Source organism: Mustela lutreola, chromosome 6 (assembly GCF_030435805.1).
Source record: "Mustela lutreola isolate mMusLut2 chromosome 6, mMusLut2.pri, whole genome shotgun sequence".
NCBI classification, from domain to species: domain Eukaryota; kingdom Metazoa; phylum Chordata; class Mammalia; order Carnivora; family Mustelidae; genus Mustela; species Mustela lutreola.
The window spans coordinates 102,791,812-102,814,875 of record NC_081295.1 but is presented as its reverse complement, the minus strand read 5'-3'; the positions used below and the strand labels follow the sequence as shown (position 1 = coordinate 102,814,875).

Sequence of the window (23,064 nt, the reverse complement as noted above, 5' to 3'; positions counted from 1 at the left end):
CTTCTTCCCATTCTGGCAGCCATCATTCTGCTTTCTGTTGTTATGAGTTTGACTACTTTACATATTTCATAAAGGTGGATTCATGCAGTATTTGTCCTTCTGTGACTGGCTGTTGGGATTTTGATAGGGATTGCATTGAAACTATAGGTCACTTTGGGTGCTAGAGAAATTTTTGCATTATTGAATTTTCCAGTCTATTAATATGAGATGTATCTACTTGTTGGTGATTTCTTTAGGCTTTTTTTTTTTTTTTTTTTTTTTTTTAGCGGTCTTTTGTAGTTTTTAGCATTTCAGTGTTTCACCTCCTTGGCTAAGTTTAATCCTTAGTATTTTATTACTTTTGATGCTCTGGCTAGTATTTCCAATATTATGTTGAATAGAAGTGGCAAGAGTGGGCATCCTTGTCTTGTTCCTGATCTTAAAGGAAGAGCTTTTTGTTTTTCACCATTAACTGTGAGCTTTTCATATATGACCTCGATTATGTTGAGGTAAATTCCTTCTTTATTTGATGAGTGTTTTTATTATGAAATAATATTAAATTGTGTCAAAATATTTTCCTGCAAATATTGAGATGATCATGTGACTTTTATTCTTTATTCTCTTAATGTGGTGTATTGCATTGATTAATCTCCTAGGTTTAACCATCTTTGCATCTCAAGGATAAATTCCACTGGATCGTGATGTTTGATTTTTTGGGATCTTTTTTATAATGCTGTTGAATTCAATTTGTTAGTAATTTGTGGAGGATTTTGCATCAGTTTTCTTTTCTTGTAGAGTCTTTTTCTGGCCTGTATCAGGGCAATGCTGGTCTTATAAAAAGAGTTTGGAAGTATTCCCTACTCTTCAGATATTTGTGAGAGTTTGAGAAGGATTGACATTAATTTTTTAAGTGTTTTGTAGAATTCACTGGTGAAAATACCTGGTTCTGGGCTTTTCCTTGTTGGGATGTTTTTGATTCCTGATTCAATATCCTTATGGATCTGTTTACATTTTCTATTTCTTCATGATTCAGTCTTGGTAGGTTTTATAGTGTAGAAATTTATCCATTTCTTCTAGGTTATCAGAATTGTATTATTACAGTCTCTTATGACTGTATTTTTGTGATATTAGTTGTAATGTCTCCTCTTTCATTCCTAGTTTTATTTATTTCAATCTTCCTTTTTTTTAGTTAATCTAGCTGAAGTTATTTTAGTTTTGTTGATTTTTTAAAAAAAATCAACTCTTAATTTCTTGATTTTTTAATTTTACTCTTATTTCATTTATTTATGAATTTAGATTAAGTCAAGCAGAGAAAGACAACTATCATATGATCTCCCTGATATGAGGAAGTAGTGATGCAACATGGGGGCTTAAGTGGGTAGGAGAAGAATCAATGAAACAAGATGGGATTGGGAGGGAGACAAACCATAAGTGACTCTTGATCTCACAAAAGAAACTGAGGGTTGCTGGGGGGAGGGGGTTTGAGAGAAGGGGGTGGGATTATGGACATTGGGGAGGGTATGTGCTTTGGTGAGTGCTGTGAAGTGTGTAAGCCTGGTGATTCACAGACCTGTACCCCTGGGGATAAAAATATATGTTTATAAAAAATAAAAAAATAATAAAAAAAGATATAAGAAATAAAGATAATCTTAATTATCTTAAAGATTATTGAAATTAAAATTATTCTCTTGTTCCTATTAGTTTTGGGCTCAGTTTGTTCTTTTTCTAGTTTTTTTTTTTTTTTTTTTTTTTTTAAAGATTTTATTTATTTATTTGACAGAGAGAAATCACAAGTAGATGGAGAGGCAGGCAGAGAGAGAGAGAGAGGGAAGCAGGCTCTCAGCAGAGAGCCCGATGTGGGACTCGATCCCAGGACTCCGAGATCATGACCTGAGCCGAAGGCACCGGCTTAACCCACTGAGCCACCCAGGCGCCCCCTTTTTCTAGTTTTTAATGAATAAATTTAGTTTATTTGAGATCCTTTATTCCAAAATACTTAGTATTTTGCCACATCTCATAAATTTTGGTATGTTGTATTTTAGTTTTTGTTTACCTCTAGGTATTTTCTAATTTCTCTTTTAATTTTTTTTTGAGTCAGTTGTTGAACAAATGGTTGTTCAAAAGCATGTTCAATTTCCACATATTTGTGAATTTTCCAGTTTTCCTTCTACCATTAATTTCTAGTTTCATTATGTTGTGGTTGGGAGATGTATTTGGTATGATTTCAGTCTTCTTAAATTTATTAAGACTTGTTTTTTGACCTAACATGTGATCTATCCTGGAGAATGTTTCATTTGCACTTAAAAGAATGTGTATTCTGGTGGTGGAATGTTCTGTATATCTGTTAGTTCTGTTTGGTCTACAGTGTTGTTCAAGTTTTGTGTTCCCTCTTTTGTCTTTTGTCTGGATATTCTATTCATTACTGGAAGTGGAATATTGAAATCCCTTACTATAATTGTGTATTCTGTTTCTATATCTACTATTTCTCTGCTCAATTCTGTCAGCATTTGCTTCATATAATTGGGTGCTATGATGTTGGGTGCATATATATATTTATAATTGTTATGTCTTGCTGGTGAATTGACCCTTTTATCATCATATCATGTCCTTCTTTGTCTCCATTGAGTTTTTGACTTGTCTATTTTGTCTAAGTAGTACCACCTTTGCTCTATTTTGGTTACCATCTGCATGAAGTGTCTTTTTCTGTCCCCTTACTTTTAGCCTGTGTGTGTCTGTAATCTTAGAGTATATATTTTATAGAAAATATGTACTTGGATCTTGTTTCTTTTCTTTTTTTCTCTTCCTTCCTGCCTTCCTTTTTTTTTTTTTTTTTTTTTTTTTTTTGTCCATTTAGTCACTCTGTGTCTATTTATTTGGGAGGTTAATTCATTTATATCTGAAATGGCAATAGGGAAGGATTTAATATCACCATTTTGTTAATTATTTTCTGTCTTATGCCTTTTTTGGTCCCTCTTTTCTCTCTTGCTTTGTGTTTTTTTCCTTTGTGTTTCATTAACATCTTTTTTGACATGTTTTGATTTTTCTCTCATTTGCTTTTGTATATCTTTTATAGGTATTTCCTTTGTGGTTACTATGAGGGTTACATAAAACATCATATAGTTATAGCAGCCTATTTTAAGCTGAAAAGTTAATTTCAATCACATATACATACTCTTTAGTTTTGCTTCTCCCTGTCTCCTCACACTTTCTTATTAATGTTACAAATTACATCGTCTTACATTGGGTATTCATTACCATATTTTTATAGTTATAGTTATTTATAATTTCTTCTAACTTCTCTATAAGAATTAAAAGTGATTTACACACCATTGTTAAAGTTCTATAGTATTCTGAACTTGTCTATATATTTAACCAGTGAGTTTTTTTTTTTTAAAGATTTATTTATTTTTATTTTAGAGTGAGACAGTGAGAGAGTTTGTGCATGCATGATGGGGAGGGGTAGGAGGAGAGGAGGAGAGTCTTAAGCAGACTCCATGCTGAGCACAGAGCCTGACATGGGGCTTAGTCTCACAACCCTGAGATCATGATCTGAGCTGAAGCCAGGAATTGGATGCCTAACTGACTGCACCACCCAGGTGTCCCTAACCACAGAGTTTTATACTTTGAGTGCTTTTGTGTTGTTGTTTAATGCCCTTTAATTTCAACCTAAAGGACTCCCTCAGTATTTCTTATAAGGCACGGTGATGGACGCCCTCAGCATTTTTTAATCTGGGAAAGTGTTTATTTCTCTTCCATTTCTGAAGAATATTTTTACCAGTTATTTTTTTCAGTTGACAATCTTTTTCTTTCAGCAAGTGCTTTGAGTATATCATCCCATTCGCTTGTAGTCTGCAAGGTTTCTGTTGAGATATCTGCCATATGGTGGGGGTGGGGGAATTCTTTTGTGCATAATGAGTGGCTTTTCTTTTGCTGGTTTCAAAACTCTCTCTCTCTTTTTTCCCAATAATTTGATTATAATATGTCTTGATGTGGATTTCTTTGGGTTCTTTAATTAGGATGTACATTTCCTTTCCTAGATTTGAGAAGTTTGGGGATATTACTTCTTTAACTAAACTCTCTCTCTCTCCTGAAATGCCTATAATATGTATATTGGTATACATCATGGTGTCTCATAAGTCATTTAGGCTTTCTTCAGTCTTTCTCATTCTTTTAAATTTCTGTTCTTCTGTCCAGATATTTCAAATCACCTTCTTTAAGTTTGTTGATTTTTTCTTCTAACTGATCAAGTATGATTTGGAGCCCCTCCAGTCTTTTTTTTTCCCCCCATTTGAGTTATTATGTTCCTCAGGTACAAAATTTCTTTTTGGTTCTCTTTCATATTTTATCTCCCTATTGATACTCTTATTTTGTTTATACCATCATTTTATTAAGCTCACAGGGCATCATTATTATGGCTGTTTTAAATTCTTTTTCAGATAATATATCTACCTTTCTTTAGGGTTGATGGCTGGAGAATTATTCTATTCCTTTGATTGGGTCATGTTTCCTTGTTTCTTTGTGTACCCTACAGCTTTTTTTTTGGATCCACACATTTGAAAAAACAGTCACATCTCTTAATTTGTCTAGATATTCTGGGGATCTTTGAGGCCTTTTTTATGGAAGGAGTGCGCAATTTCTTACTTAGGGCCCGAGTGCGCAGTTTCTTACTTAGAGAGGCTTGCTTGGTCCACACCCCCCACACCCCCCCCTCCCCGCCCGCCGCAGTAGCTTTTTAAGTTCTCTAGTTTTGTCTAGCCAAAGTCTTAGCTGTAAGCTTCCTCACCTTGTTCTTAGTGGGCATTAGGCATCAAAAATATTCTGGTTCCCTGTCAGGATCCATAGTCAGGTGGGACCAATATTATTTCCTCAGGTAGCACTTGGGAAAGCTAGAATGCTAGATACATAAACCATTCTTTTCTCTTCCTCCAGAGGGAGAAAGCTCGAGTTATGTGTCTTCTCTTGATCATGCTGAGCCACATGTTGCCAGCCCCAACAAGCTCCTTCCCCCAGCTCCAAGACTCTTTGTTTTCAGCATTTCCCAGGAATCCAAATGATTCCAGTTCCTTCAGTGCTCCAGATGAGGTGACACTGAAACCAGTCTCTTGGGCAGTCCTGTGGATATGTGCTCCACTCTTATTTTTTCCACTGAAGGGCAGTATCACAAACGAGGGTGTCCTCTCCTGGCACTTACTTGTACAGGCTTGGGGGAGGGAATGATGTGGATAAAGTGAAATTATTCTTATTACTTGTTTCAGTGAGGCTCTTCTTGGCTTTGTGTTCACCTGGGGTACTTCAACTTCCTAATCCAAATCTGGAATTTTCATAAAGGTATTTTTGTCCATTTATTATTGTTAAATTAGTGTTTCAGTGAGAGAATATGGCCTGTGACTTTCTATTCCACTATTTTGCTGACATCATTCTTATGTTTCTTTTTTGAGTAAATTGGAATGGGATTAACACAACAAAGAGGAGAGAAAGGAGGGAGAAAGAAATCTCCCCTTGTGCCCTGGAAGATACCATCCTTAGGAATCTTTAAGGGCTTGCAGAAGCCAATGGCTTGAATTACTGGGCTTTAGGACCCATATTTTAATTCAGGTATGTTGAGCTTGCTATACACAGGTGTGGGTAAAGAGCAGGATCTAGAAAACTGCCTGTGTATTCTTACTGTTTAATTTCCACCATCTTGACTTTTAGATGAGGCAGGAAATTTATCTGTTTTTTTTTTTTAAAAAAAAGTATATGATGTTGACTTGCTCAGATTGGGCCTTACCATCAAAACCAAGTTCAATCCAGGAAAATTTGAAGAAGCTGGCTTGCACAGGTTGGCACCAGACAACTCTTGTTTTATTGGACTATCAGGTCTCGATCAGTAAAATTACTTTCGGTTTCTGACCACAGATCTCCTTGATAGAATTCCCTTGATCTGAAAAAAAAAAAAAAAAATGACATCTGGAGAGAGGTGACATTCAAACCACTTGGCATGTGGAATTGAATTAAATAGGCACTTATAAAGTAGGCTAGATGTGTTCTGGAATAATGGGTTCATCAGTTATCTTGTGATGTTAACTTAGAGCTGGAATGGTGTAGTTGGAATTTGGTTGCTCTAGTTAAGCTAGAGATTTATATGGATTTTGTGTCCATGTCCATGGCAGAATTTTAAATAAAACATGTTTTTATTACCTTGGTAATACTGGATTACTTAATAGAAAAGCAAATTCAGACAATTTTTAATATAGTCAACATACAACATTACATTAATTTCAGGTGTACAACATGTGATTGAACAAGTTTATACATTATGCTATGCTCACAAGTGTATCTATCATCTACCATCATACTAAACTATTGAAGTTTCATTAACCTATCTCCCACTCTCCTTCACCTATATTGCCCATCTCCCTATCTCCCTGTCCTCTGTCAATTATCAGTTTGTCCTCCATATTTACAGGTGTGTTTCTGCTTTTTGTTTGTTTATTCCTTTGGTTTTTTTTTTTTTTCCTGTTTTTTTTTTTTTTTCCGTTACACATGTGAGTGAAAAATCATGTGGTATTTGTCTTTCTTTGTCTTAGTTTACTTAGCATACTACCTTTTAGGTATATCTATGTTGTTGCAAATGGCATGATTGCATCCTTTTTTTTTTTTTTTCTTTTTAAATCTCATCCTTTTTTATGGCAGTTTAAGATTCTGTTGTGCAAAAAAAAAAAAAAGATTCTGTTGTGCATGTGTATATCTATTGTCTTTCAGTGGATGTTTAGGTTGCTTTTGTATCTTGGCTATTATAAACAATGATGCAACAAACATAGGGGTATATGTATCTTTTTGAATTAGTGCTTTTGGTTTTTTTTTTTTTTTTTTTTTTTGGGTAACTACCTAGTAGTGGAATTGTTGGATCATATGGCATATTTATTTTTAATTTTCTGAGGATCCTCCATACCATTTTCCACAGTGGATGCACCAAATTACATTCCTACCAGCAGTGCATAAGGGTTCCTTTTTCTCCACATCCTTGCCAACACTTGTTCTTTCTTGTCTTTTTGGTTTTAGTCTTTCTGACAGGTGTAAGGTGATATCTCATTGTGTTTTCTTAAAAATTATTTATATTAACATATATTATTTGCCCCAGGGGTACAGGTCTGTGAATTATCAGGCTTACACATTTCACAGCACTCACCATAGCACATACCCTCCCCAATGTCCATAACCCAACTACCCTCTCCCTACCCCCACTCCCCAGCAACCCTCAGTTTGTTTGTGAGATTAAGAGTCTCTTATGGTTTGTCACCCCCTCGATCCCTTCTTGTTTCATTTTTTCTTTCCCTACCCCCCAGACCACCTGCCCTGCCTCTGAAAATCCTCATGTCAGAGAGATTGTATGATAATTATCTTTCTCTGATTAACTTATTTCAGTCAGCATAATACCCTCTAGTTCCATCCATGTCATTGCAAATGGCAAGATTTCATTTCTTTTGATGGATGCATAGTATTCCATTGTGTATATATACCACATTTTCTTTATCCATTCATCTGTTGATGGACATCTAGGTTCTATCCATAGTTTGTCTATTGTGGACATTGCTGGTATAAACAGTCAGGTTCATGTGCCCCTTCAGATCACTTCCTTCTCATTGTGGTTTTGATTTGTCTCTGATGACTAGTAATATTGAGCATCTTTCCATATGTCTATATCTTCTTTGGAAAATGTCTATACATATTCTCTACTTTTTAACTGAATTGTTTGTTTCTTTGGTATTGAGTTTTAAGTTCTTTATATATTTTGGATATTAACCCCTCTTATTGTATATATCATTTGCAAATATCTTCTCCCATTCCACACTAAACTGAAAGTGGATTTCCACACTGAATGTGGAACTGGAAATTGTAAACATCCTAGAAGAGAATATAGGCAGTGATTTTAGTCACAGGAGAATTTTTCTAGATATTTCTTACCTCCAAAGGCAAGGAAGGGAAACAAAAGCAAAAATAAATCATCCAAACTGAAAGGCAGGTATTACTGGTCCCATAGGTTTAAAATAGAGTTATCTTTGCTCATCTGAGAAAGCATTCCTACCCTGAATACTCCGAACATATTGGAGTAGAATGAAATTAGAACTGTGTAGTTGGTATAGAAATCTTTGTGAACTTTGGTCTTCTGTTTTGTTTACCCTTCCTCCTGAATGCATTCCTTTAAAATAAATTATTTACCTAGATTGTTCTAATTACCTTTTGTAAGGATGGTAACAAGCTTCCAACTGAGTCTCTCAACATTTGATTTTTCTGGTACTTAAAATTATAATTTCCACATTTCAGTTTTTATTTTGAGTTTCCATACTTTGGTCTGGATGTGCTTTGTATAGTTAAACATGCATTTCTTTTTTCTACACAATGGGGAAATTATTTATCTCTCTTTTGTGCAGAAATTGTTGGTTGGTTATCAAAGTAACATTTTATATACAGAAACTTCTTTTACCTGTTTCCTATAGCTACATATATACAAACATAAAAGCTGTATTTGAGCATTTTTCCTACATTTTTTTTCACTTCCCATGTATTAAGATACTGTTCTTGCAAGTGAATGAACTGGAAATAAAAATGACCTTCAAGAAAACATAATTATTTAAATCCATACTTCTTAATTAGATGTACTAGGTAGTAAAGAAAACACGGCTATATTGCTCATTCTTGATTTCACAAGCTGTGCCACACTGTTTCCCCGTAAAATCTGGGGTATTACAAGACAGTGTAAAGGGCTTTGTTAGAGCAAAATGATGGACATAATACTTGCTTTATCCCCTGTGCTTCCATTCCACATTGGAATTACAAAGCACTTTCACATCCATCATCACATTTGATCCTCAGACAAACCCTGTGAAGGAGATTATTATTTTCCCTTCACAGATGAGAGTCCAGAGGTTCAGGAGAGGTTAAGAGAGAGACTTAAGTCTAAACCTCCTGTTCTTAAGTCTGAGATCTTAATCCAACATTTATAATTTCTCATTTGTAAAGCAAATCAAAGGAGCAGTTCAAATCTGAATATTTTTATGATGTAATGTTTTCCTTTCAGCTGAACTTTTGCAGTTTTAAATCAAAGGCATCTAACATGAGGCTTCATGTATTGGTCTGCATACTTCCCCCCTCCTCACCTGCCAAAAAAGAAACCCTGCTTCATGACAGGAAATATTTAGTTTTATTAATTGATTTATGATTTAAACTGTATAACATAGTGTTATTAGAAACTCTTACATTCTGCTTCTCGTGTTTTCATGTGGAGGGATTTCAGCTAGGCTAGCTCTTCTGATCTCTCTCCCACCCTTTTTTTAGCTCCTTACCACTGAATGAGAAAATCAGTTTTCAGATGAGTGAGTTTGATAAAAGTAGCTGGTCATGGTTGGCAAGGGTTTCTTCTCCTTGGCTCAGTGTGTCTGTGGAGCTAGGGTGTTCTGGTTTCCTCTGTAGACCAGGTGTGAGCTTAGGGGGCAAGCCCTGCTTCTAAGGTGGGAAAGGGGAATAAGTCAGCCCTGTGCTGTTGGGATGGTGTGAGGGGTTTCGTTATGGTGTGCATCTCACGAAACTCACTAGATCATGAGTCTAACCAACATCTGTTTGCCTCATTCCTATATCTCCTCCTCACTTGGTTCCAGACTTACCAGAGAAGGATGTAATTCATTGGGTTACTTCAAAACTTAAGATTTAAGACCTGCAGAGAAAAATGCCCCTCCTTTTCCAGGAATTTTTGTAATTTTATTTATATCAAACCTTTATTTTATTTCCAATATTCTGTAGTATGAGTTATGACTGTACATGTTGGGCTAATAAAATCCATCTCATTACTTTTTATTGTATCATAAATACGATACTTTTCCATCTTCTTAATGTTTTGTAAGAGAGTGATTATCTTAAAGAAGTTCAGTGGAGTTTGTTCTTGTTTTATTTTCTTAGCTGCTCTATAAAATATAAACAGTCATGCTCAAAGTATATATTATGAGGGTCTTGGAAGAATCTGAAAATATTGCAACATTTCTACAATATAACAGCTTTATAGCATTTCAGCCATATAAAATTTTCCACATAATTTCAGATACTAGTTTCCCATCAAATGAAAAGCATGCCATATTTTTTATAATTTATACAGATGACTGTATAATACAAATCTTAATGATTCTTTTTAAAAGACTTTTACTTATTTGAGAGAGAGGTAGCAAGAGAGAGAGAGAACACAGAGGTAGAGTGAGAGAGAGAAGCAGACTCCTCTCTGAGCAGAGAGCCTGATGTGGGTCTCGATCTCAGGACCCCGAGATTATGACCTGAGTTGAAGGCAAATACTTAACCATATGAGCCACCCAGGCATCTTTAATGATTCTTCTTAAGGAAATAGTCTTTATTTATAATATTATTAATCATAGATTAGATAATCAGCCTATTTCAAGAACTTTCATGAAAGAAAAGACCTACAGTTTTTTTCCAGAGTAATAGAACCAATGATATTTGAACTATAGAGTTATCAATTGCTGAACCTGGAAAGAATGTCAAGAATGACACTTTTATTTTTTTACTCCTCAAATGCTGGAAATGAAAGAAAGGAATCTTGGAGTTCACCTCCCAGATCCAAGAGATTTAAGAGTTATGAAAAGTCACGTGACTAGTTAATAGCAAATCCTGGATGAGAATCATCAATGCCATTCCAGTATGCTACCCCCCAGGTATTAGGTTGCCCTGCATTCAAAATAGTGATTTATAAATGTCAGCATAGTGTTCTTAAGACAATCTATTAACAAATGTTTCTCTCCTATTTCTGTTTTACTTTTTTCCCCTCTTAGGGGAAAAACGACATTTGAGACTCTTGCATGTTTTCTCAGAAAATGCATTTACATCCATTTATGTATATTTGTGTGCATATATAGATTTTATAATTGTTTTCTCTAATATTTCTCATTTTCTTGTTGAAGTAATCCATGATTAATCAATGTTTACTGCTTTTGGTTTGGATTTATAGAATCTGTCTGTCCAACACGAATTCCAGTGGCAGCTCGCGATGAGAAAGGGTTTGATATTCTTTTAGGCTTGGGTGTAAAGAAAAAGGTTAAGAAAAGAATCCCACTTTCACCAACAAAAATAAAAGGATATGAAGTAACATCAAAAGTTGACTTATCAGAATTCACAAGGTATATGTTATGTGTTGATACCACCTTTTTGTTTTTGACGTGTTTATAGATGTATTGAGAATTTTTTAAGCTTATGTGTATTTTCCTTTTCCTAGCAATGTTTTCCCAGAAGGTCTTCCTCCATCATATGTATTTGTCTCCACTCAGAGATTTAAGGTCAAGAAAATGTGGGATCTATGGAGAATTTTAACCATTGATGGAAGGCCACAAATAGCAGTTACCTTAAATGGTGTGGATAAAACATTACTGTTTACAACAACCAGCATAATTAATGGCTCACAAGTGGTCACTTTTGCTGGCTCTCAAGTTAAGGTAAAGATGCCTAGGTATGATTATGATGGTATTCATGGGAGTCACCACCAGGTTTGTGTGTGTTGGAGAAAGAGAGTCGTAGTTTTAACATGGCGGAAAAGATTCTGATTTCCTAGTTTTAGTGTTGGTTTACTGAATAAAAGCAACAAATGAAGGAAAATTGTTTCTTAGATGGGATTACGGAGTGGAGGGAACTCACATTTTTTGAGTGCCTGCTCCTAGATGCCAGGAACATTTAATTGTATCACCCAATGCAGAAGCTATTGCTCTCACTATATAGACAAAAAAAAAAAAAAAAAAAAAAAAAAAAAAAAAAAAATTCAAGTATATTAGGTTCCATATCAAATTAACACAGCTAATAAATGGTGACATCAGGAATTGAAGTTAAGTCTCATCTGTTTCAAAGTCATGTTGGTCCATCTCACACTGCCATGTCCAACAAGATACTGAGAAAAAGACATTTGTTAGAAACTTAAATACAGATAGATAATGGGTACAGAATTTATATTTATTAGGAGAAGGCTTTGTTTTCCCCAAAGGAACCTATATTTAATAAAATAGGTAAACTAAAAATAAAAGTGTATTTTCCAAGTCAAATGTGGTCAGAATACAGATGGAATGATAGACACAGTTATGTTTTGATTATTATTATAATTACAATCTAAGAGAATATTGTATTAATTTTAGGAAATGTATAAGGTTGTATATAAAATTATGCCATCTGTACAATTTCTTCGTTTGGTAAGCAGATTAAATTTCTTGAAATTTGGGCTGCCGTTTTTATTAAAGTCAATGTTCTGGGTTCTATAAGAAATCACAAATAAAGCATGTTTCACACTTTCAAGGAACTTATTTATAATGGAAGGTTAAAGCCCTCTGGTATCTAATGGAAGTACAAGGTATTAATGGAGTGTAGAGGAAAAAGTAGATTGTAACACAGAATGTGGGAAAGTCTTATTAATGAGATACTTTTTGGACTGGACCTTGAAGAACATACAGGATTTTGGTGAAGAAAGCTAAGGACATATGCGTCAGTGGTTCAGTGTTGAGTACTCATGTATAATAAAATGCAGGTTTTTTATTTTAAGAAGAGAAAGTGGTGTCCCCTGTGTTTGGAGTATAAGATACATGAAAGATTACATTAAGGTGTGAGTTCAATTTGTGGGGATCTGGAAACCACACAAAGGGTTTTGGGCTTCATCCAGTGGGTCACAGGATTTCATCAAAAGGTCTTGAGTCATAGGTGTGTTGTGGTCAAAGCAGCTCTGTCTTCTTTCAAAAACTTTTTTCTTCCATGTTCTGGAATTGGGTTAGGTCCTGGGAATCCAGAAATTAATAAGATATGGCATCTTTTCTGACAGAATTATAGTGAGAGAAATTAATTATAGTGGTGGTATGAAGGATGGCTTAGAAAGGGAAGAGTTAGAGATATGTTTGAAAATTATTCAGATAAAGCAAGTTGTGCATAAACATATAAACCATGGCAATGAAAGTGGAAATGGTGAAGTGAATTTGAGTCATATTTAAGAGACATATTTAGTAGAGCTTTGCATATGGTGATTATTGCAACTGAGGGAAGGGCAAGAAGTAAAGACACTTGTTGCAGTTTAGAAACTAAGGATTTCATTATCCAAGGGAAACTGAGAGGAAGAAAGTTTTGGGGATAGTTCAAATTCATTTTGCTATACTCTCCCTCAGGCTGATTGTGAAATATCCTGGTAAAACTATACTAGCCAATATTAGAATTACAGATCCCATATAATAGGAAAGAGGTCCAGGCTGTTGGAGATATGGGAGTTATTCCATAGCCTAATGACTGACCTGTAGGAATAGATAATCAAAGGGGAGACTGAGAAAGGTCAGTGACAGATCTCTGGGTTAATGAACTTATTAAAAGACAGATGAGGAAGAGAAGCCCTCAAAGAAATAGAGAATGAGCAATTGGAGAAGAAGAAATGAAGATCAAGATGGTTTGAGTTATGGAAGTTGAATGAGGATATCAAGGAAGATGAACTGGTAAAGATCTAAAGTTGCAATGAAGTAAATAGGATGAGGAATGGGAGAAGCCATTAGGATTCAGAGATTAGGAGTTTGTGGCCTTGAGGGAGTTGCTTCGGTAAATTGTTTGATACATCTACTTACTTGTAATGTGTAAGTAGATGAATTAATTGGTGGGTAAAATTTAGGGCTTCAGAAATTAATTGGTAGGTAGAATTTGAGACCCAACTTGGGTCAGGGTGAATTAGTATATAACGTATCAAATCTGTATGGTGTGGATTTATGACTGGTGACAAAGGAACGGGAACAAAAAAAAATGAAAGATTGTTAGGAATTTTATTTATGAAATCTTTCATACTTTCTTCCTGTAGACATTATTTGATGAAGGCTGGCATCAAATTCGTCTCTTAGTAACAGAACAAGATGTAACTCTGTATATCGATGATCAACAAATTGAAACCAAGCCCTTACATCCAGTTTTAGGGATCTTCGTCAGTGGGCAAACTCAAATTGGAAAGTATTCTGGGAAAGAAGAAACTGTTCAGGTAGATAAAAAATCATTTGCTTTTTGCATTGTATAAAGCAAGCTTTCGCAGTCCTTTGTGGCAGTATTTCTCACATTTAACTGTATTTAACTTAATTATTAGTTCCTTTAAGACACTTAAACCAAATGTGGTCAGTTTATTTGTGGAATTGTGTGTTTGAGTGTGTGGATGAAAATGCAAAATTAGGCTTAATAGATCTTATAAGAATTCTTAGAAAACTGTTCCCCTGGGTTCAGGGTAGAATTCTGCATTCTTATGAAACATTAATTTCATATTTCCCAGGAGAAGCATAGATTAAATAACAACTTGGAAAAGAGACTGTGTTAGAGCTGTGAGTTGGGAACTATAAAATTTCCCTGCAGCTGTGAGGTTACAATCAGATTAATGTGTTTCAAGACGCTTTCTTCTTAAACAAAACTGTTATTTTTTTGATTTTTTTAAAAAACTGGTGTATCTGTGTGGGTTGAGAAATGTGTATATAAAAGGATAGCCATGTCTTGGACAGTCCTTATTTGAAAAGTTATACTTTTCTGCTCTGTTTCTGTGAAGGGAAGACTTTCATATTCAAATTACACCATGCTCTCTTACATTCATGTTACCTGTCAGAGTATAGTAAATATTTTAACAACAGCAGGTGCTTGGACTACTCATCACACAATCTGCAATGCCAGCAACTAAATCTCTGAAACCATAGATGACTTCTTTTTTTTTTTTTTTTTTTAAAGATTTTATTTATTTATTTGTCAGAGAGAGAGTGAGTGAGAGCGAGCACAGGTAGACAGAGTGGAAGGAAGAGTCAGAGGGAGAAGCAGGCTCCCTGTGGAGCAAGGAGCCCGATGTGGGACTCCATCCCAGGACGCTGGGATCATGACCTGAGCCGAAGGCAGCTGCTTAACCAACTGAGCCACCCAGGCGTCCCCATAGATGACTTCTTAAGGCCACTCTTTTGTAATCAGAAATGTAAAGATATAGGATAAACACAGAAGGCCTGAGAAAGCTTTGAAGTGTCCCAGGAAATGCTCTCTAGGCTAGCTCTTAGTATAGAGATACTAAAAAAGCTCCAGTGGGTTCCTAAAGGAAATTAGACATTTGTTTTTGGTGCTAGAGTTTTCCTTATGAATTATGTTTTATCACATTTTTAAACTGTATGATAGGTATTTAAATTCCGTATTGTTATTTTTTAGCTAAGTGCTATGATGTAAGCCTTCCGTGACCGCTCATGTAGTTGGGTCACTCTTATGAAGCAGTTAACTTGGGTCTCAATTTTAACATGATGGGGTTTATGTTCCTAGTTTGATGTCCAGAAGTTGCGAATCTACTGTGACCCAGAACAAAACAACCGGGAGACAGCATGTGAGATTCCTGGATTTGTGAGTAGGGTGAATTCCCTTCAGTACTTTCAGAGCAGTAAATAAAAGATAATATGTGAGCCTTAATTTAATTACAGAGTTAATTTGTTTGTTGTCAGTGCAGTTAAAGTTACATCGATTAAAACCTATTTTGAGGTTCATAATTGAAGTGAAATGATAATGTCTCACTGTGCAAGTGTAAATGGAAGAGCACAAGGAAATGTTTTTTTCACCCCTCGGAGTGTGATGTTTCTGGCACTCAAGTGAAACAGAGCTGGATCTGCTCTAGGAAAATCTAGGATTCTTTGAATATCCAGAGCATAAAATACATTTCTATACTTAATTAAATGTGTGGACAGAATATCCTACATAGCACAGTTCTAAAGAATAGGAAGTGATGAATTTTCCTGTTCACAGCACGTTTTCTCAAACCATAATGAATATACAGGTTTCTTTTTGTTGTTACCTAAGGAAGACTTTCTTGTATTTCGAAGATATAAGTAACTTTTCTTTATGTGGCTATTTTCATTACTGTGTTAGGAGGCAAAAATTATAAGCTAAAATGTTTATTTCTTGAGTCTGATGACATATGTGTGCTTGTGTGTTTGTGTGTGTGTAATCCTTTCTCCCTTGGGCAAAAAAATAAAAAGCCATATTTTTATAATGCAAATAAGAATGTTTTAAACTTTTTGCAGTGAGGATTCACAGTAACATTTGAGCTCATGTCATAATTCTTTTATTTTGTAGAGTCATGCTACCATTATCTTTTTTTCCTAAAAAACTGGATAACCTACAAATCCTAAACCTTGAGGACGTAGAGTAGTGCATTTCAAGGCTCTCTAATAATATCAACCATGGAACCTTTTAGAAATGATTCATTCTTTGTTTTTTAGAGAGGTAATTGTACACTGTAACTTTTATATTAGATACTTATAACTTGAAATACAGACCTCTAGTCTCTCCTAAAAGTCTTAATACATGATTACATTCTGAGAGTCCATTCTGTATACTCTATTTGTTGGTATTTCTGCATCGATGTTATGACCATTTCCCTCCCACATCATAAAAGCACAGGCATAGATGGTAGATTTTGAGTTCTCACATTCACTTTTCTGAGTTTTTATGTCTCCTTACTTACTCTCAGGTGTGACTTCATGTAGCTTACCTTTTGCATGTTTATTCCCATTTTCTCCTTTTTTGATCTAATTTGTTATTATCTGGAAAGATTATTAACCTTTTAAAAATTGTGTATTATTCAGTAAGAAGCATATTTTTTGGTGAGGAGGTCTCCTAAAATAAAATGCAGAAAATTTAATGCACGAGCTTTGTGACTTTCTTAGATGTGTTTTGACTTTTTCCTTTGGTTTTCAAATGACTTCCAGAAAGTTCAAGAGAACATATAAATCTCACCCTGAAGTATTTTTGCTCCTGTGTGGCCATGATACCAAGCAGCTTTGGCATTTCCATTTTCTTCTTCCACTCTTCATTGTTGTTCATGCTCTTACTTTATCCTACTGTAAATGTCATCATAACATATATTAATGTCATTTTCTTTAGGGGAGTTGCACGTACATGTTTTAGGTTTTGCTGGTTTTGATACTTCATGTATCTAGAACCTGGACAATGAAATAACTATAAATTAGGATGATAATTTAGAAATTTAAAAGTGTCCTTTAAAACACATTCATTGTTTTTCTTTCAGAATGGTGAGGTAGGCCTGGAAGCTATTATTCTCCTTACGGTAATATTTGTATTGTGGGTTGTTTTGCTTCCTTCTATCAACTGTAAGTATATTAGATAAATAGAACTTATTTTTATGTATTTTGAGTGCATTTAGTTTTCATAGCTTTTTGTGATTCAGAATTTCTTAATGGATTATGCTAAGTAATATTGGAAAGTAGACGTAAGATATCTTTCCAGCTTCACACATATGTACAGACACCTATACATACTAGCATAATACAGATATACATGTGTCTTTCCATGTTTGTTGCTGATTTCCATTTTTGTCTCTGTAGTGCCTCAATGGTCCCAGTGATGTAGGTTCAACTCCAGCTCCCTGTGTTTGTCCTCCGGGAAAACCAGGACTGCAAGGCCCCAAAGTGAGTAATACCGAACTTGCTTTTTTTGTTAATACACACAAACTAGAGGTGAGCAAATGCACAGAATTCCTAGTCACCACTGACGCTGTTGTGAAATTTCTACCTAATGCTTTGGAACAGTTTAAAACCCAAGTTTTAGTGACTTTTTTTTAAGAGTGTATTCTAATCTATACTGCCTTCGAACCTAGAACTGATACCACCTAGCCACAGTACAGTGAGGCAGTATTAGTAGTTTATTTGCTGGTCTGTTTTTTTCCAAACACTGCTGCCAGATTCCCAGAATGGTATCTCCTTACAACCTCATAAAAAATGAAGAAATGGCACTTATTAAGTTATGTTTCTAAATCCTTATTTTCTCAAAATGATTTCCAGGTAGAAAAGAAGAGTAGAAGTGTTAAAGTTGATTTCAGTGTTATGTTTGATGTCTAATTCTAAAAACTGAGGCATATATATTAGTTAATTTTACTTAATCATGTAGTAATTGCTTTTGGGGTGTATGTTCTGTTAGTCATGTTCATATATGCACATGTTCTGCTTCCATCTGTTGATTTGTGTGTGAATAGAGTTTGTGTGTATGTGTATATAAACATTTACGTATTTATTTGTGTATACATCTTTATATGATTGAAGCCTTGATGTGCATACCATTTTATAACCAGCTACTTTTTATATAACTAAAAAGTCTGAATATGCTTCTGTGCTATTAAGTATGAATGACTATTTTTAAGTTAATACTTACTGTGGGATCACTTAGACTTAGCTTGATACCGAGATAGTAAGTGGTTTGTCTACTATATATAAATCTTGCTCATTTTTTTTTAGGATTTATTTAATTATTTATTTTAGAGAGCCTGCAAATGAGTGTGGGGGGAGGGGCAGAGAGGAAGTGAGAATCTTAAGCAGGCTCTGTGCCAAGTACTTAGCCCAACACGGGGCTTGATCTCACGACCCTGAGATCATGACCTGAGCCAGAATCAAGAGTTGTTCAGTTAACCAGCTGAGCCACTCAGGCACCACTAAATCTTATTCATTTGATATCATCTTAAAATATCACTTAAATAAAAATAATGCCTAACTTGGAATTGGATATGGCTGCCTAGCCAAAAAGAGTATTGATCATTTATTGCTTTAGGTGTCCACACAACATTTATTAATTTTTGTTGAATATGAATTGTAATGTTCATTTAGATGGAATTTCCTTAGTGTTTCAGTCACCATGACTGAAAATTTTAGCTTTTAAACTGTTCATCTAATTTGTTTCCTACCATCTTTTATGCATGTTTCTCCCATCCACTTTTAAAATTTAAATTCAATTAGCCAACATATAGTACACCATTAGTTTCTAATGTAACATTCAGTGACTCATCAGTTGCATGTAATACCCAGTGCTCATCCCATTTTTATTTGGTAGCTCATGGCCTACTTCAGGCCTCACATTAAAATCAAGAAAGAGGGGCGCCTGGGTGGCTCAGAGGGTTAAAAGCCTCTGCCTTCGGCTCAGGTCATGATCCCAGAGTCCTGGGATTGAGCCCCACATCAGGATCTCTGCTCAGTAGGGAGCCTGCTCCCCCCCCCCCCCCGCCTCTGCCTCTCTGCCTACTTGTGATCTCTCTGTCAAATAAATTATCTTCAAAAAAATCAAGAAAGAAATGCAATTTAAGAATAAAGTGTACATTCACTATTTCGTTCACAGTAAATCTGTTTGGCTTGGAATTTGGCTTTAGTATATTATAAACAATTTACTGTTACAAACTATTTTTAGATTGCATTTAGGAAAGTTAATCCAGGTGTTCTTTGTTCTTTAGTTAAAGCAACTGCATGTTATTTAGGGTGCCTTGACATAAAGAAGAAATGCCTATAGGATACTCCTGGGAGAATATAACTTGTAAGACAACTTGGTGTGACCTACCAGCAGACTTCTTTTAAAGCATATATATTTATATACACACATAAACACACACACACACATATAGAGTTTATTCAACTTGAAATATTACACATAAAAGTGATTTAATCTGTAAGAGATAAAATATGGAAATCAGATGTGTATAATGTTTGACCTCTCAAAACCTCCTTTGCTTTTCTGACTCCCAGGGAGGTTCAGGCCACCCTCAGGATCTCTAAAAGGGCTGTCTACTTTTGGGGAGGCATGAGATATCTCTGTTGTTTTCTGAATCTTTACTAGTGGTCTATTAGGTGTCTTGAAGTGACATCAATTCTTATTCGTGTATGTTCCTGCAGCAGATTTTTAGTACACCCTTTGTCTTATCTGGTCAAGCCTCTGATACCAAGTATTTCCAAGTTTCATGTGTTCCTCATTTTCATTTTCTTTTCTTAGTCATAATCTCATGCTATTGCCACCTACTTCTTTAAGTGAAATTGCAGTTTTCCACCAATCTTTTAAGTTGGCGTGCCTTCTTGATCTGCTTTCCATTTTCTTCAGAAAATCTGGCCAGAGGACAGGAACACACACACACTCTTCCATACTTTTAGGGCTCTTTCCCCTGGAGGTGGTTCCTTACTCACATCAGGGACCTGTATGTGAAAAACAGAAACCCTAGCAACACTCTGAGTTGTATTTCCTTCAGAGAATTTCTGGTTTGGGGAATTAAGAGGGTTTTAATTAGATTAACAGAACTGGAACTAAAATAGAGAAAGCCATTTTCTGTAGCTCCAACTGAGACTTATTGGCCATTTTTGTTAGATGTTCTCTGGAAGGTTTTGCAGATGTCCATCAAACAGAGTTACCTGTGAAGAACAGATCTCATCTTCTTGTTAGCCAGAAATAGAGTTGTGGGAACTGAGAGTTGAGTTCTCAGACTGAAACAGGAGAAATTCTTGTGTGGATAGGTGGGTCAGTGCTTATTCAAAGATAAACTCATCTGTTTAAAATTGTCTGAGTTTCCAAAAGACATGACAGCCCTATTGGAAAAACCAGGTCAAATTAACTATGGTATCTTAGACTCACCATGGCATTATAACTCTATAGTCATAGAAATATATTTATGTTACTGTAGTATGAGTTCCTTGAAGAATAGCTAATTCATTTTGTATTCTTAATGTCAAACATAGGGAGTGATCAAATTAATAAATCTGTTGGAATACTTTTTATATGCAAGCACTTCATAATGAAGGTTAATACAAATAAATTCTCCCTTGGAATTTTAGTGTCTAACACAGTGCTTAATGGTAATAGTTTTTATTTAATGAGTTAGGAAGTCGTTGAAAAAATAAGATTCACCCCTCTTCCCAGTTAACCTATATGGGATGGCTTTGTTGTGATATGAAAGATCCAGGCAATCCCCAACTTACAACCCCCCTTTGCAAAAAACTTTTCCATATAAATGGCAACTTCTTCCCCCACTTCAGTCGTAGGAACATTTGTGAGGCCAAACTCCCCACATTTGATCTAACCTTGATGTTAGGTCTTTTGTTTCAGAAGTGGAAAGAAGTCATTTTTTCTTTTTAGGAAGGAACAATTTCTTACTAATCCTTTTCTCTGAAATACCACCCTCTATACCACTGTATTTCTGTTGATTTCCTTTGTTTCACCCTCCAGATACCACCATTAGAGATTCATTCAGGCTATCAAAGTATCCTCTGTTTAAAATACAAAAGCCTTCGGAAAATTTCAGGGGCCACTGGGCATTCACATTTTTATGTTAATTTTCCCAGACTAAGTGGATTCCTTCTAGCCTGAGAGTGTGGGTGTTTGAGTTTTGAGGGAGGGAAGAGTTGGTTTAGGAAAAGAGGACAGGTTTTAGGTCAGATACTCCTGTGGAGTCTGGAGAGTTGCATGAAGCCACAAGGAGTTTTGAGAAGAGGGCTTGAACATACAGGATTTGGGCCTAGGCGAAGAGTTCCAAAGACATTTGTTTTAGATGAGCAACTGAAAATACTAGCTTGCTTTTGCAAGCACAACTGTTTCTTACTTTGATTATTCATATTTATACGACTTGAGAGGCCATATTCAGAGATGTTTCAGCTTAGTCCATGACATTTCCACTCCTGTCAACAACTCAAAAATCCTGTGGCACAAGTTCAGTTGAATATAAATAAGTCCTGCTTTTCAGCTGAACACATACTTTTTAAAAATTCAAAATGTGCAAATGTTTCAACTAAATTAGAAGAAAGTGGATTGGGAATTTAGTCACAGTTGTATAATAATAGCTCCTATGTCTCATTTAATGTATTTGGAAATTGTTCCCTATGTTAAGTTTACTACCAGTCCCCAGGTCTGGTTCTAATTAACATGTTAATTATGGGCAGGGATAGTAGTGTTTAGGAGCAGGGACTCTGGAGCTGAATTGGCTGAGTTCAAGTGTCATCTCCGCTAGGGCTGTGTGACCTTGAGCAAGTGACTTAACCTTTTGGCGCCTCAGTTTTCCTATATAAAAAATGAGAATAATAAAATTACTTGCTTCATGGGATTATTATGAGGATTAAGTAATTTAGTATATGTAAATCTCTTACAGCCATGCTTAGCATATAATAAACAATCCAGGTAGAGCATCAACTTTTATTACAGTAATACAATTGAATTTTTATTCTGATTGGATTTCTCTCCAAAATTAGTGTCTGTCCTTATTTTTCCAATTTAATGGAAACACCACGAAATCTTCCTGGTTTTTGCAAATAAATCAATAGAGCAATAGGCAAAATAACCAGTAAGATTTACCAGCAATAATAGAACCTGCAAAAGATTATGTTCTCTCTTGGGGCTCTTCACCAGTGTTATGGTCCTTTTAAAGTCGCATTGGATTTATCTTGTGAATGATTTTTTTTTTTTTTGTCTTGGAAACTTAGTTTTTATTTATTTAAAATGTTAATATGTTTTATACTTTGACACAGTGCTAAAAACAAATTTAATTTCTTCTTTTATCAAAGCTGTATTCCAGCTTTATCACAGTAGAGGATAAATCCCAGGTCCTTGATATCCTAGATTTTGCTGATAATAGTACTCTGCAAGTAAATGGGGTCATTAACAGGAAAAAAGATTTATAGTAAATCCGCAAATAGTTATTGAATCTCTGCTTGATACCCAGCATTATCAACCCTCCCAACCATTCAAAAAAAGGGAGAAAATAAAGACTCTGTTTTCAATCCAAATGATAAATGAAGACTAATCAAGGGAAGACTGAGAAAACTCTGCTTATGAGTAAGGGATAAGTGATAGAAGCTGCTTAGCCTTTCAATAGAAAAAGACAGTAAGGAAAAAAGGAATGATGGATTCTTAAGTGGAAAAGGAAGAAAAACTTCTTGTCAGCTTGTCAGGAGAAGAAAAGATGGAGTTTGTTGAAAGCATAACAAGTTCAGTTTGAACAGGGTTAAAGGACGGTAGAGAGGCTAGAGATTAATGTCGATCCTCTCAAAATAAGAAGAGAAAAACTAACTTCCTAGAGAACCAGAATGTTACTCCTTAATGCCCAGCTAACACTGGAAGTCTTTGGGTTAGAATTATAAATTCTGTCTCTTCAGCAAGACAGGATATGTTTCTCCCTGTATTTACAGTTATTCTTTCTCTTTCTCTCTTTTAAAAATAACATTTCCATTCTTCTCAACCCTTCCTCATGCTATGTCTCTTGGGCAGCTCCTATGTGAAAAGCCCAACCCTTCTCCA

General features: G+C 35.3%; 1 protein-coding gene across 4 annotated transcripts in view; it reads left to right on the top strand.

The window, feature by feature from the left end:
• Positions 1 to 23,064, top strand: part of COL21A1 (collagen type XXI alpha 1 chain) — a 181,860-nt gene that overhangs the window by 66,400 nt on the left and 92,396 nt on the right. For 3 of the 4 annotated variants that reach the window (XM_059178294.1, XM_059178292.1, XM_059178293.1), the window contains exons 4-8: positions 10,970 to 11,138; positions 11,234 to 11,450; positions 13,820 to 13,993; positions 15,286 to 15,372; positions 17,361 to 17,444. In XM_059178294.1, the coding sequence (XP_059034277.1) occupies positions 10,970 to 11,138; positions 11,234 to 11,450; positions 13,820 to 13,993; positions 15,286 to 15,372; positions 17,361 to 17,444 (731 nt within the window). Of the gene's footprint in view, positions 1 to 10,969; positions 11,139 to 11,233; positions 11,451 to 13,819; positions 13,994 to 15,285; positions 15,373 to 17,359; positions 17,445 to 23,064 lie in introns of those variants that run through there. The other variant, XM_059178295.1, reaches the window with a different exon arrangement.